Below are 13,708 nucleotides of genomic sequence, written 5' to 3'. Positions count from 1 at the left end.
TGTCCATGTCTGTTCTTTATGTCTGCGTCTCTGTTCCCACCTTGCAAATAGGTTCATCTGTACCATTTTTCTAGATTCCGCCTATATGCATTAATATACAATACTTTTCTCTGAGAACCTGGGAATTTGCATTCTTTGCTATTACAGTGTATCAGACAGAAAGATGTTGCCACTTCTTAGAACCAGAACCTCTGAAGAACAGCAGCTGAACTAGTGTTTTCCAGAGAAACTGAAGCCACAGAATACTGCATACAATAGATTTACTATAAGAAATAGACTCACACGACTGTGGAGGCTGACAAGTCTGAAATCTGCAGGGCAAGCCAGCAGGTTGGAGACTCAGGGAGGCTGGGGACCCGTGGAGAGCTGATGCTGCAGGTTGAATCTGAAGCCATCTGAAGGCAGACCTCCCTTTTCCTGGGAGAATGGGTTTTTTCTCTTATGGCCTCCAACTGATGAGATGAGGCCCACCCACATTATGGAGGGCAGTCTGTTTTATTTAAAGTCAGCTGACTATAAATGTTAATCACGTCTAACAAAGAACCTCCACAGCAACAGCTAGACCAGTGCTTGACTAGACCAGGCATCCAGTCTGGGCCAAGCCAAGCCGAGTGGACACAGAAAATTAACCATCACGCTAGTCAGGAGTCAAACATCTTCAGTAGACAGATTTATTATTGACCTCTGTGTTGAATAGAAAGCAGGTGAAGTTGCGACATTCTGGGCTTGGTTGTTTTTAGTTTTAGTCTGAAACCGCCAATATTTGATCATTTTTGATCTACAAAAAAGGGTAACTGGGTACAACTCAATACAGCATTTACACCTTCCCACTGTTGTAATGATGGTGTCATCTTCATTCCAACGGTTCATCAGGAAACCAGCCTCTTTCTGTAAAGCTGACTCCTTGGGAACAGCCCAGGACTTTGCAATGAAAAGGTACCTTCTGCTTAAGAAATGCTCATTTAAGGAAAAGTGGCAGCAAAAACTCAGGCTGTCTTTAGTCAGACTGAAGTTTTCCTCCCCTTAATGATAAATCATCAGTACTAACTTTTCATCTAACAAAAACCTGCATGAAGAAGTCTTTTAGCCCCATTGGATCTATGGTGCAATGCTTATGCTTAATGCTTTGCTTAAACTGCACTTCTAATTGCTTTTCCATAAGGGAGAATACACCTTAAGTGAATTAACCCCAAACATCCTTTTTCAGAGTATTCTGACTATAAAAAGCAATAGCATTTTCCCTTCTATAAATAGTCCTTAAAATATTTCATATGCGTGAATTTAAATAAAAATGTATGTAGTGTTAATGCTAAGAATCAACAAAGAAATGCTTTTAGATTTGCTGGAATTAGGTATGTGAAAAGAGGAACTGCCAAATGGGGAGTCACTGTGCATTTTCTTTACCTTTCTGAAGGTAGAGAACCTTAGGACAGGAAAGTCAAAGGTTAAGAAGCAATTTTTCCTATCATAATGAAAGAGGTGCTATGAGAAATCCAAAAAAATTTTTTTTCCTGCCACTGGTTCCTGGCCAGATTATTAACTGGATTTTCAGAATTAATCTCTTTCTTTCAAAGATGCATCACTGTTTAACTGATGAATTTGAAACGAAATGACATCTGTGAGCTCATTACTCTGGTCCAGGTAAATGGTCAAGGGAGGATTTTCAGCCAAGTTTTAGACAAATAGCCCAAAGAGAATGTCTAAAAAGATAATTTACAGGACTGATGGACAGTAAGTGCCAAAGAAATACTTAATGCCCATTTTATCTCATATGAATAAAAACATGATTGCTCTATACATTCTAACAGCCTTTGGGAGATTCTTTGTTTGAATTTTCACCTGGATTAAAGTTTTGATGCACAACATTTTGACTTTTTTATTTACAATTTCTATCCTTCCTTTCAAGGTACAAAAGTTAAGACAAAACAAAAGAAACCCTAGAACTTTACATTTCAACAACCAAGTATTGTCCTAGAGGCAGCTATTAGAATCTTATATTTATCAAATGAGAAAATATTTCAAATTCAAAGGGAAAAAAATGTTATACCAAATAGAAATTTATCATCTGTTATAATTTCAGGAAGATCTACATTATCTAAAGCCATTCTATAATTTTTATTCATATATTTTTGTGGAGTTCACATATCTTTTTCTTACAGCAAACATAACACTGTAGGCCATGAGAAGCTGCAGTACTATTGTTTAATTAGCAGCAAATGAATATTTTATAACTGGGTAACTGGACAATAAATAGCCTGCTTCTTTGGATGTGGATGTTTAAAATGTAGTCTTGCTGCAGCTTCATAATGTGATTGCTATTTTACAGAGCTTATACACACACAGAAAATATGATCTTTGTCTATATTTTATACAAACACAACAGTAGTTTGTGAATACATTTTAAGTACATGATATACAGGATAAGCCACTTGATTTCCCGGTATCACAGAAGAGCGAATTTTAAATGCAATAAAAATATACAAAATGCAGCCTGGAATGCAGTTTCTCTTTTCTATTTTGACTCAAAACTTTATCATCAGAACATTTTTAGAGTACTAGTCCAAACACTTTTTCGTCAGCTAAAAATACAATTTCAGCAGTCCAGCTTATGTTCAGGCATGATGCAATCCATTTCCGAATGGATGCCCAGTTTTTGTTAAATTCAAAGGGCTGTTAGTAACGTACAGCATGTTCTTCACTCCACACCATATTATAAAGCCCATGTTTCTTTCCGAGTCACGGTCACCTTTGTGGACAAAGCTGGGTTTGTTCTGGTATAACATTTGCACGTCCAAGGTTTCCTTTTGCAAGTGCACATGAATACATTGTGGTGGGTGGTGTAAAAGTCTTGTTAAAGACAAATGAAGTCACAGTATAAAAATATATTGTACACCTTTACACCTAATGTAGTCCTTTTTTTTCCTATGGATAAAAAAAAAATACGACTGAACGAGACAGAGAAGTCTGTAGCACCATGAAGAGTTGTATCCCAAGTTACATTAGCAGCATGATCCGACAGAATATTGAAGGAGTGTTTCTGAGAAGATACACATTCATTCTGGGTCATCTGTACCACTGAAGCTTATACAATGAAGTGTTTTACACATTAGCAATAGTTCTGTCCTTTCTAAGCTAGGTAACTTATCAAAAGACACTGCCTTCCAACCTCAGAGGTTGACAATATTGCAGAAGGGCCGGGGGGTGATAGGAACGTGCCTTGCCCGTTGTGGGTCGTATCATTTGGATGTGTAAGAAAGGATCCATTTGGATGAATCAGAAGGGAGCTCTGCATGGGTTCTCAGCACAGAGCTACACAACACAGCCTAACGTGGATCTATGGGATCACCACAGACCATCTGTGTGATTGATGTGGCTGCTGACACAGCGTGAGAAAAATAAGACAAGGGCTCAACGTAGGCACTCACTTCTCAGAGGTAACAGTCTGCCATTGCTAATGAAGAATACATGACGTCTAAAAGATCTCCTCCAATGTCGCCTGGATCTCAGTAGGCTGGAAGCAACTTGGGTGAATATTTTTTTTTGTATTTTAACTTACATACTGGGAAGACAGTGTGTTTTGAGACACGTAAACCTTGTAAAAAAAATAAACCATTGTAAAACCTTATGAAAAGACACACTGATTCTGTGCAATATAGCAAATTGATAAGAAAACACTGTAAAACTGTACCTGTTTAAAATACCGTCTACCATTCTTGAACACAAAGCATTATACATCAAAGGCCTATATATCTATCCTCTAATGGCACTTGAAACAAATTATAATAAGTCTTAAAATAAAAGGCATAACCTATAAGAAAGTTTTTCTGTAAAGGTTTAGATTCGTTTTGAAAGTGCTATATCTTGTAATATGTGTAGTATAGAGGTTGACCAAGCTCTATTTTTTAAAAAAATATTGGCCTATATATGTGTATTGCTTACTAGATGAATAATCCTGAAAATATGTACTCTTTAACATTCATTATTAGCTTAATAAAGCAGTCAGCTCTGGCTCATGTTTTCAGTCAGTATATGGTTTTTAAAAACCGCTACTGTCCAAATCAACACAATATATCACTATGTTGCACAAGTGACTAAGAAGAATGAAACACAAGCAACACATCGGCAAAAATACATAGTTTGGAAGAAACACCTACATGAAATTAAGCTGCACAAGGAGTAGCACGTATCAGTCAGGACATGAACAACGGAACTCGGTAACAGGGGTTTAAGATGCACGTTGTAGCAGTGACCAGTAGCTATCAAGGTGATGTTCGGGTCCATCCGCGGAGAATATTGCTTATAGTGTCAGTATCCTTCCGTGCTCGTGCTTCGGTATCTGGTGACCTTAATTTGTACAAACACATGGAAGGTCAAACCGAATGAGGTTCAATATCTTGTCTGAGGTCCAAATTCTAAACTGAAATATTTTTACTTAGTAACAATCCCTTTATGAAAAAAAAAAAACAAAAAACCCCAAGCAAAGGCACTACTAGAAATTTTGAGGATGATGATTCTGGCCACTGGAGAATGAAAACGGAATTGGCAATCATTATTTTTAATCACATCCAGTTGACATCAAAAGTGTCAATTTTCTTTTTAAGGAAAAAAAAAAAAAGAGCCAGTTCGGTGTTACAGCCTTGTCAGACCATTGTGCAATTAAAATAAAATGAGTCTACCTCATGTTTAATAGAGATTCTCTCAAAGGGGGTTTAGTGACCACTATAGTCAGTTTAAAAAATGAATGAGCAGAATTCCCTCTTACTTGGAAGTGTGATTTCAAGTCTGTGGGAAAGCAACAGGCAAAGGGGTGTGTACACGTGAAAATAGAGTCCACAATTTCAGCCCTGGTGCCCTGGAAGGTATGCTGGGCGAGAATTAGGCTAAAAATATATATATATACACCTACATGGCGCCATTCCCCATTTCCAAAATGCTTTATTTAATAAATCCTGGTACTCCCTTTTTACTTTTTTATTAGCAGTGAAATACAGCCCACGAAAAGGCCAACATCTCAGTTCGTTCATCTGACTTCTCTTTAAGCAAATTTTAGACAAAAATAAAGTAGTGCTTCCATACTTGTGATTTGTGATTTCTATTTAAAAACAGGTTTTCTATTTATTTGTGCTCTGTCACCAAAATTTTTTTCTTTTTGCTTTTCCTCTCGACGGTGATTAAAGCAATATTGAACACTAATCATTCAACTAATGATTTAAGTAAGCAATCTGTTTCATAGAAACTAAAGCGGGCAGCAACACAGCAGAGCTAAAAGCCTACTTTGAGAGCAAACAGTCTCCTAGGCAAACGCTCAGGAGCAGTTTGAAAAATTTTTAAATGTATTTCCTTATTAACATATATAATTTTAATGCCTTTGGAACACACTTTTTAATAAAATGTAACTTTTAATAATAAAATTTAAATACATACGTATAAAAACTACTGCTCCTGGGATTTAAAAAAACAAAAACAAATAGGAGCATGATAAAAATACTGGAGCCAAAGCTCCGTACGAGAGCAACTCTGATTCTATGAAGTGCGATACACGTGTGTGTACATATATATAATATATAGTGAAACCCCATTTACATTATTACAATTTACATCTCTCCACAAATTATACTACTCCCAAATAGTTTAAATAATGTATTATATTCAGTAATCTGCACTCATCTTTAGAACTTCTTGGTAAACATGGAAATCCGCAGTGATAGCTGGCCCTGTCAAAGGGAAGAGAACCTTCCACACAGGGCTCATGAGTGCTCAGAAATATTTTTTTTTTTTAAAGAGATATATACTCTTCTATAAACCCTCCCTCCTCAAACCCACCCCGACAGACAGGGTCCCCAAATAAGGTGTTAACAAGTGCTTAATAAGATATGTTTCTTAGGCTGACGCCCCAACCGATTATTAGAAAAATAGAATAATAGTTTGACCTTTGAGAAAATGTGCTGGTTGTCTGAAGTGAGGAAAGCCTGTAATAACTACTGTATTCACTGAACACCACGCTCTTGTTATTTTTCACATCACCTAAGACAGTGCTTGTTTTACTATGCTCTTCTCCCTCCGTCTGCAAATTCAGCTTCTTTGTGACGTTCCTCCCACTTTCCCAGGGACTTGTAAAAGTGGGGTTTACTGTATATACTTTTAGTCACTTAAATTTTGTGATCTTTCCTCAAATAGTTTTTGAATGCATTTAACTTTAAAGTCTCTGTCCAAAAACAGCAGGGAAAAATGAATTAACACTGAATGGAAAAAAAAAAAAACACTGAATGAGAAAGATACCACAGTGCGGGGGGTGGTGGTGGTTGGCGAGCCGGGTTGTTCTGTTTTCTGCTTTTGGTGCTCAGGGAGAGAAAACTGAATCAAAGGGAGCAAGAGTGATGTAAGTGATATGCTGTGACTTGACCCCTCATTTCCACCCTGGCAACAGGGGACGTGGTCCCCAGACAAGTCCCTAGCAGAGTGGCAGGCCTCGCACTGGTCTCTCTACCTGGGGTCTCTCACCCTAGAAGATGGGACAGCCCCACCCCTGGGATAAGCACACCTGTGTTCCCCAACAGCTGTGGACTCTGGACCAATTGTGCAGTGAGAAGCCAAGGGAAGTGGCTGGCTGTCCTCGACCTACCCTCTGGCCATGAAAGATGGAGAAGATGAAAGAGATGCACCTAAAGACTGACGCTGAATACTCTTGACGCCATAAACTATTAGCATGAATGCAAGAAAGACAGCAACAAGGATAAAACGTGGCAAACATCCTGTGTACTAATTTAAGGCCAACTCTTAAGTAACATGGACTGCCGTGTCACCTTCCTAGGGGGTGTGTTTGCTACAAATACTGGTGCGCTTTGTGTCTAGACTTGTTTTTCTTATATGTGCATAAAAAAGACAGCAAACATTTGAGCCAGACAATAGCAAGTCTTCAAAATATACTGACCTGAAATTATGGTTATATCTAAGAAACATATGCTATGTCCCCAGACTGGATTCTAAATTCATTTGAAGCATTTCCTTATTAATCCATTTAGAGGCTAGTAAAATTTTTTTAAACTCTCAGGTCGTTCATGTACGTTTTAGAAAACTTACATTCTGTAGCAAAAATTTTTAAGGAGCCAAATGTCAAAAGGTAGAGCCATTGATCTCGGACAAAAATGCAAAGTTTAAGATCTAACAGTAAGTCAGAACATGGGATTTGTAAGACTTGACTGCTAATAATGGCTTTCCTATGTGAGAAATCGTCTTAAAATATGACAGTTGGCAGTGAATCAGGACAAAATACCCAGGTAAACATAGCTGAACACAAATGGTTCTGTAGCTCATTTAAAAAGCTAGTTTCTATTTTATACTGGCTTAATGAAAATTGGTACTATACAGAAGCAGAAACTGTGATACTGTCTTAAAGTAGGCACTACAACCAGAACGGTCAGCTAAGGCAGGGCTGCACGTACGTTTCGGCCATCGATGCGCACGGTGGGACTCTACTGGAAAGCCTGGTGGAAACGGGGCAGGGTTGTGCTCGTGCTCAGACTACTGGTGAAGGCTGCGGACAGCGAGTGCAGAGAGCCCAGCCCTATGGTGCTGGCAGGATCCGGCAGGTCCTGGCTCTGCGGGGGGAGCTGAGACACCGAAGAGTGTGCCTCCTCCTGGGAGTAGCTCATCCCCAGGCTCCCCACCGAGATCGGGTTATAGGGAGGGCCGTTTAATGGTATGAAATTGAACAGCTGAGAGAAATCCAATGCTGGTGTGTTCAGGGGGTCACTGATGGAGATGGAGCTTTTGGACAGGGAGAGGTCCCCCGTGCTGTCCTCCAGGGACCCGAGCTGCGGCTCCAACCCCAGTTTGGACGAGGATGCTGGAGAGTCCTGGGAGGAGGAGGGCACGCCGCCCTGCAGCTCCATCAGGTAGCTCTCAATCTCCCCCTTCAAGGGCTGTTCTTTTTCGGGAATAGAGATGGCATATGAGGTAGAACTGAACGGGTACTTGAAGGAAAGGTGGTGGGAGGGGTGGACAGCATCCATGTCGATGGGGCACGTCATGCCCAAAGGCAGGGTGGTGATCATCTGGTGGGCAGAGCCCGAGCTCTGCACAGACTGGAACGGAGTGTTGTAGAGGTTCAGCTGCAGCGTGCTGGGGAACGGCTTGGACAGCAGCTCGCTGGAGGGCAGCGACATCACCGGGAGGAGCTCGTCCTTGATGGGCACCGACACGTTGCAGGTGAAGGGATCCAGGAAGTCCACGGGCTCCGTCTTGACCTTCAGGAGCTCCTGGTTGTGGCTCTTCTTCATGTGCCGCGTCAGGTGGTCCTTGCGCCCAAACCTCTGAGCGCAGTACTGGCAGAGGAAGTCCTTCCTTCCCGTGTGCACCACCATGTGTCGGCGGACGTCCTTGCGCGTGTAGAAGCGGCGGTCGCAGTGCTCACATGGGTGCTTCTTCTCCTTCACGCCGCCTGCCGACTTGCCCGCGTGCGACTTCAGGTGCTCTAGCAGCACGCCGGTGCTCTCGAACGTCTGCAGGCACACTTTGCAGGTGAGGTCGCCGCTCGTGGCCGCGTGCAGGGCCAGGTGCCGCTTGAAGCCCAGCTTGGTGTTGTAGCTCTTGCCGCACTCTTCGCACTTGAACGTCTCTTTGTTGGGGTCGTGCGTGTGCAGGTGGTTCTTCAGGTGGTCCTTCCGGTGAAACATTTTCTCGCAATAGTTACACTTGTGGGTTTTCTCGGGAGAGTGCGTAGCCATGTGCCTTGAACACAGACATATTCTGTCAGCATCATGGTAAGAACGGCCTGGCCTCCCTGTTCAAACGGAAGCTAAGCTGCTAGGCTAACACAGACCTGTCCTACTCACCGACACTCTCTAACTCACTACACATCTGCTACAAAGGGTACACACCTAAACACCGCAGACCTGGAACCATCTAAGTCGCCACTTTAGTTCTCTCTGGTTTTTAGTGACTGCAAATGCAACTGAGCAAGACAGAATATACTCACGTTAACGTCCATACCCTTCTCTTGCAATTTCTTTGTACAAACGGACATTCTACGCTCGTTTAAGCATTGCATTAAAAAAGATCCAAAAGCACTAACACATAAAAGTCTGTGACTTAGAATGCTAAAACGTCTAATCTACTTAAACATTTCTCTCTGCAAGTCAGCGGAAAGAGGTGGATACAAATATATACGTTAACAATGGCTTCAAATAGCCAACATAATAGAAAATAGAATCTGAAAGACAAATAGAGTTTAATACCTTTGTAATTTGTACTTAGAAACAAAGGCTTTCGTGCAGTCTTGTTGTATGCACTTGTAGGGCCTCTCTCCTGTGTGAGAGTAGGAGTGCACCTTTAATTTCTCAACACTGTTAAAGGCCTTGTCACACAGTTGGCAAGGAAAGTTTTTTCTTGGTTTGGTTTCACCACGCTTACGTTTCCCTGAAGGGACTTTCTGGGTATCTCTTACTTCTGACAAATCACCAGGAATGACAGTGGCCATCGCAGCCTAAAGCAGGCCTTCTTGTTGGACACTTGGGAACTGCCCAACTCCACTAAATGATTTAGCTTTAGGTGGCTTCTCAAGTTTCATGTGGTCGTAAAAGAAAGCAAAAAGGGACTGGAAAAAAAAATAAGAAACAACTAGTTTGTAACTAGATTTAATTTTTAAAAGTTTTACTTGCTATGTGACGCTTTTGAATTAAAAAAGAAAGAAGAAACCATAAAATGGATTCAGCTGGTCTAATGTAATATCTTTAGGCTTCTTTTATATTTGTCAAAATACATATTAAGGCATTGCTCAGAATGAACAGTTCACAGATCCCCTGAGATCCCACCTGACAAACGTCGTACTCAGGGAGAGCAGCAGGGAACCCTTGGGAATCATCAAGACGTGACACTGAAAGTAGCATCATTAAAGCTTCACTTTTTACAAGGACCCAGAGAACATAAATCTCGCTGAGAACATAAAAATGTTTCCACATATGTTTTAATGTCTAAAAATCCTCTTAATTTGTGCGAGGCAGCTCTAGCCACAATTTGTGTTGTAGAAGAATATAGATAATCAGCCAAAAACTCTTTTAGGCACCTTGTGAACCATTCAGTCCAGGGAAGGAGTTCTTAAGACAAGAGACACCAGAGGCCTGAAAGAGTTGAACTCATTGCCCAAGGTGAAAATCAATTCTTTACATCAGTGTCATCACACGAAGAGGGGTTTCTGACTCAAGAGTAGAAATGACTTGTCTTCAGGACAAATATGCATTCTTGAGGTGGTGAAACGTTTTGGTGTTATGTTAGGTGAGGGTCACGGCTCCCTGTCTCTTGGGTGGAAGCAATGATTTGGCTGAAGTAATTTTCCCCACTGTCTTTCACGTCATAGAAGAAGATGCTGTTCATGGGGCACCCAGGGAGAGCGGATGACCAGATATAGGGGGCTAGTCTCTGACACACCTGTGACCTGTGAGAGTGGTAAGCACAATACTTGTGCAGGGGTACATCAGTGTGGAGGAGTCAGTTTGAAAAAGGTGGGTCAGAGTTTCAAATCATTATCAGTGCTTTGAGAAAGAAAGAATGAAATGTATATTGTCTATGGCAAAGAGCATGTCTACTTAAAAACTTACATTGATTGAAAACTTTGAAAACTTGTGGACAAGAGATAGTAAATATTATCAACTGTATTTCTCAGAGGAAGAAACCAGCTCCTCAAAGATCCATTTGATATTAAAAAGGTAAACGATTCCTCAAGTTCATGAATGCTAGTTTTTAGCAGGGTACTATATTTCTAAGAGACACAGAACTGATAATACCAGCAACCTCTTTCAAAAAGATCTGACTTTAAATTGAAAATTGGCAGGTGGCTAAATGTTACCAACTACTGATCAATTGGATTTCTCACCCTATTATATATTCAAAAAGCAATGAAAACCAGTTTCTATCACTTGTGTTTTGGCATCAGACTGACGCTTGCCCTCACGAAAAGTGGATGGATTTAACCTATATTTTTGTAAAATTAAGTGTACATTGCAATTGACCCTGTTGTATTTTTAATGTAAAGACTGTCCCTAAACAGGCAAAATACAGCAATCATTTGCTCGTGTGACTAAAGAGTAAAGCATGGACGTTGAGTTAATCGGTGTCTGAGTCACACAGCCTTTCTTCTTCAGTAGGTAGACACATCAAGGCTTTCTTTCACGCCTAAGTTTCCTCTGCAGTTTAAAAGTGACATTAACACTTTTTTTCACACAACAGCAGGGTACAAATTCAAGTCCTCACATACTGTGGAATTATGTGAGAAATAAATATCAAAAGATATTGGAAAATAACCCACGTATTTTCAAGTACAATGTGACTGTTACCAAGAAAGACCTTAGACTTGGTCATCAAAAGCCTCAAGAAGGTAAAAAGACTGAAAAAACACAGAGGGTTACTGCAGAGAAGAGAGCATTTGTACCCAGCTATTATGTGAAAACTGGATAAATCTTAATTACATTGAATTAGTGCACAGTACTTTTTGGGTAGACTATATCCTTCTACTTTTCTATGTATTAATTCTATTAATTTTTAAGAGTTTGCTATTTTGAGAAACTTCAACTAAAAATTATCTTAATTTATCTACTTAAAAATTATAATATGTATTAGAACTACATGTAACTCTGTTCTGTATTTTCCAAGTCTCCTGCATATGTGTTATCATACTTTTCATAATTTAAAAAATAAAAAAAATTTTTTTTAAGTGACATTAACACAATTAATGCAACTGACATCACTATTGCGAACACAATGTGTTCCCTCTGGTTTTAGATTTTTCTGAATCTCAACGGCTTGTTCTTTCCCTGTTATATTTTCATTCAAGACACAGCTTCTCTGCCTCTCTCAGAAATATCTAAACAGCTATTCTGCTGTAACCAGTAAAGACAATGTAAGTTGGTATAAAGCATTCTGCCAAAGCAGGAAAAAAGAGTAATGTTGACTTTCTAACATGATGCTTTTGTGCATCTATTTAGAATGGTGTGGGAAACAAGCTGTTAAATTTTGCAACTGTTAAGTCAACATGGAATACAAAGTATCTAAACCCCCATGTATAAGTAATATCTGAAAATATTTCATAGACTGGTCATATTTTGCCATTATCATGTTAGAAGAACCCAACTATAATTGGGCCGAGAATTCCAGTTGAGAAAAACAGTTTTTAAGTTATTGAAAAGAATGTACTAAAACTGCATCATGATGCAGCAAACAATTGATCCTATGAAAATTGGTGACACTCAATATGGAGTAACACAAGAATTCTGTTATCTTTGGATGTACAGACTGAGCAATGAAGAATTGCATATTTCAAATATTACACTTTTCTAAGACCAGCTGAAATTTTTTCATGGCTAACAATATCATTTAACTCAATATACTGCAAAATTTAAATTACTTACAGTGCATTTAAAAACTATAGGATAAAGTTGTGACTCAACATTGTATAAAAACCCAAATTTATAATATGCATATCAACCAAATACTTCAAAGATACATGCATAGAACTGTAGTGATTTTTGTTCAATGCATACCTGATGATGGATGGACGAAGCCTCAGACCTTGATCTTAGCCAGTCCCATTGACTCTTCGTGGAAGAGAGCGGAATCCAGTCCTTCCCATTTTGGCCAACCTATGAAACAAAAAATAAGCATGGACTACACTCTAAACGGAACCAGTCCGTAAGTGATGGAAAACACGGGATCAGAGAATGGCGATTTCATGACACATGCTTTTTCATTCAGTACTCGGCTGAAGAGTCATGCATTAATTTTTACCAGTTGCAAATCTTTATTAGTTCTGAGCACATTTACATGACCAAATTAAGGCAGAAATGAAAAGTAAGACAGTATTACCTAGATAAATGGCATCTCGTGATGCTGAATGACCCCACACTTTTCCCCAAATTCAATTTTTTAATCCTAACTCGCCTATTCAGAGAAATGCCTGTTAGGGTGACTGTAAACCAAATGGATCAAATTTTCACGAAGCTAAACACTACTCAAGAACAGACAAGCTCGGTTCTCTCTTGGGGACAGCGCACCAGCAGCCTGAGCTCAGAACAGCGGGCTCCCTGAGGAGAGCACCTCCCAAGCTCACACTGCCCATGCTTGTGCAACACAGGCTTCTACGCTATATGTGTGTTACCTGCAATAGCCCCCACTTTATTTCCCAGGATGCTGCAAGCGCTGCTGACATGTGGCAATATCTTAGATTTCAAAAGCATGCAAGAGAAGTTAAATATAGGTTTCCTACAGGAGAAGGGGTATTTTAAGAGATCGATGTTGAAAAACCTTAAAATATCTTAAAAATGCCTATTAGTAGCAAGATCCTTAGTAGACTAAGAAGACACATTAAAAAAAATCTGCTAATAATTCCTGATTGTACAAGTAAATGTGAAAAGAACAAATAGCAGAAATGGTCAAAGAGAAGGGGAAAAAAGTAGAGAGTACAGGGCACAGAGAAATAAGTAAATCCTAAACGGTTTAAAGATAACAATTCAGGAATCATGATTATGAGAATCTGAGGAGAATATAAATCCAATACTTGAAACAAAATAAGCTTCTCCGATGACAGGTTAAATGACAATAACTTTACTTAACATTTGAAGTGAAGTGAAGTGAAAGTCACTCAGTTGTGTCCAACTCTGCGACCCCACTGACTGTAGCCTGACAGGTTCCTCTGTCCATGGGATTCTCCAGGCAAGAA

The 13,708-nt window shown here is 39.8% G+C and overlaps 1 protein-coding gene across 4 annotated transcripts in view; it reads right to left on the bottom strand.

Annotated features, from left to right (window-relative positions):
- Positions 1-694: 694 nt before the first annotated feature.
- The window catches only part of PLAG1 (PLAG1 zinc finger), a 51,833-nt gene continuing 38,819 nt past the window's right edge, over positions 695-13,708 (bottom strand). Inside the window, exons 2-5 of one of the 4 annotated variants that reach the window (XR_011466781.1) lie at positions 12,534-12,632; positions 9,237-9,595; positions 4,155-8,730; positions 695-3,592 (exon numbers count right to left, since the gene is read on the bottom strand). Coding sequence is in view for 3 of the 4 variants with exons in the window: in XM_070382383.1 (XP_070238484.1) it covers positions 7,473-8,730; positions 9,237-9,478 (1,500 nt within the window). In the remaining variant the exon portion in view is untranslated. Of the gene's footprint in view, positions 8,731-9,236; positions 9,596-12,533; positions 12,633-13,708 lie in introns of all 4 variants that reach the window. The other 3 variants (XM_070382383.1, XM_005889161.2, XM_070382385.1) reach the window with 3 other exon arrangements.

This window comes from Bos mutus, chromosome 14, assembly GCF_027580195.1.
Source record: "Bos mutus isolate GX-2022 chromosome 14, NWIPB_WYAK_1.1, whole genome shotgun sequence".
Lineage (NCBI taxonomy): Eukaryota > Metazoa > Chordata > Mammalia > Artiodactyla > Bovidae > Bos > Bos mutus.
This window is presented reverse-complemented; position numbering and strand designations above follow the sequence as displayed.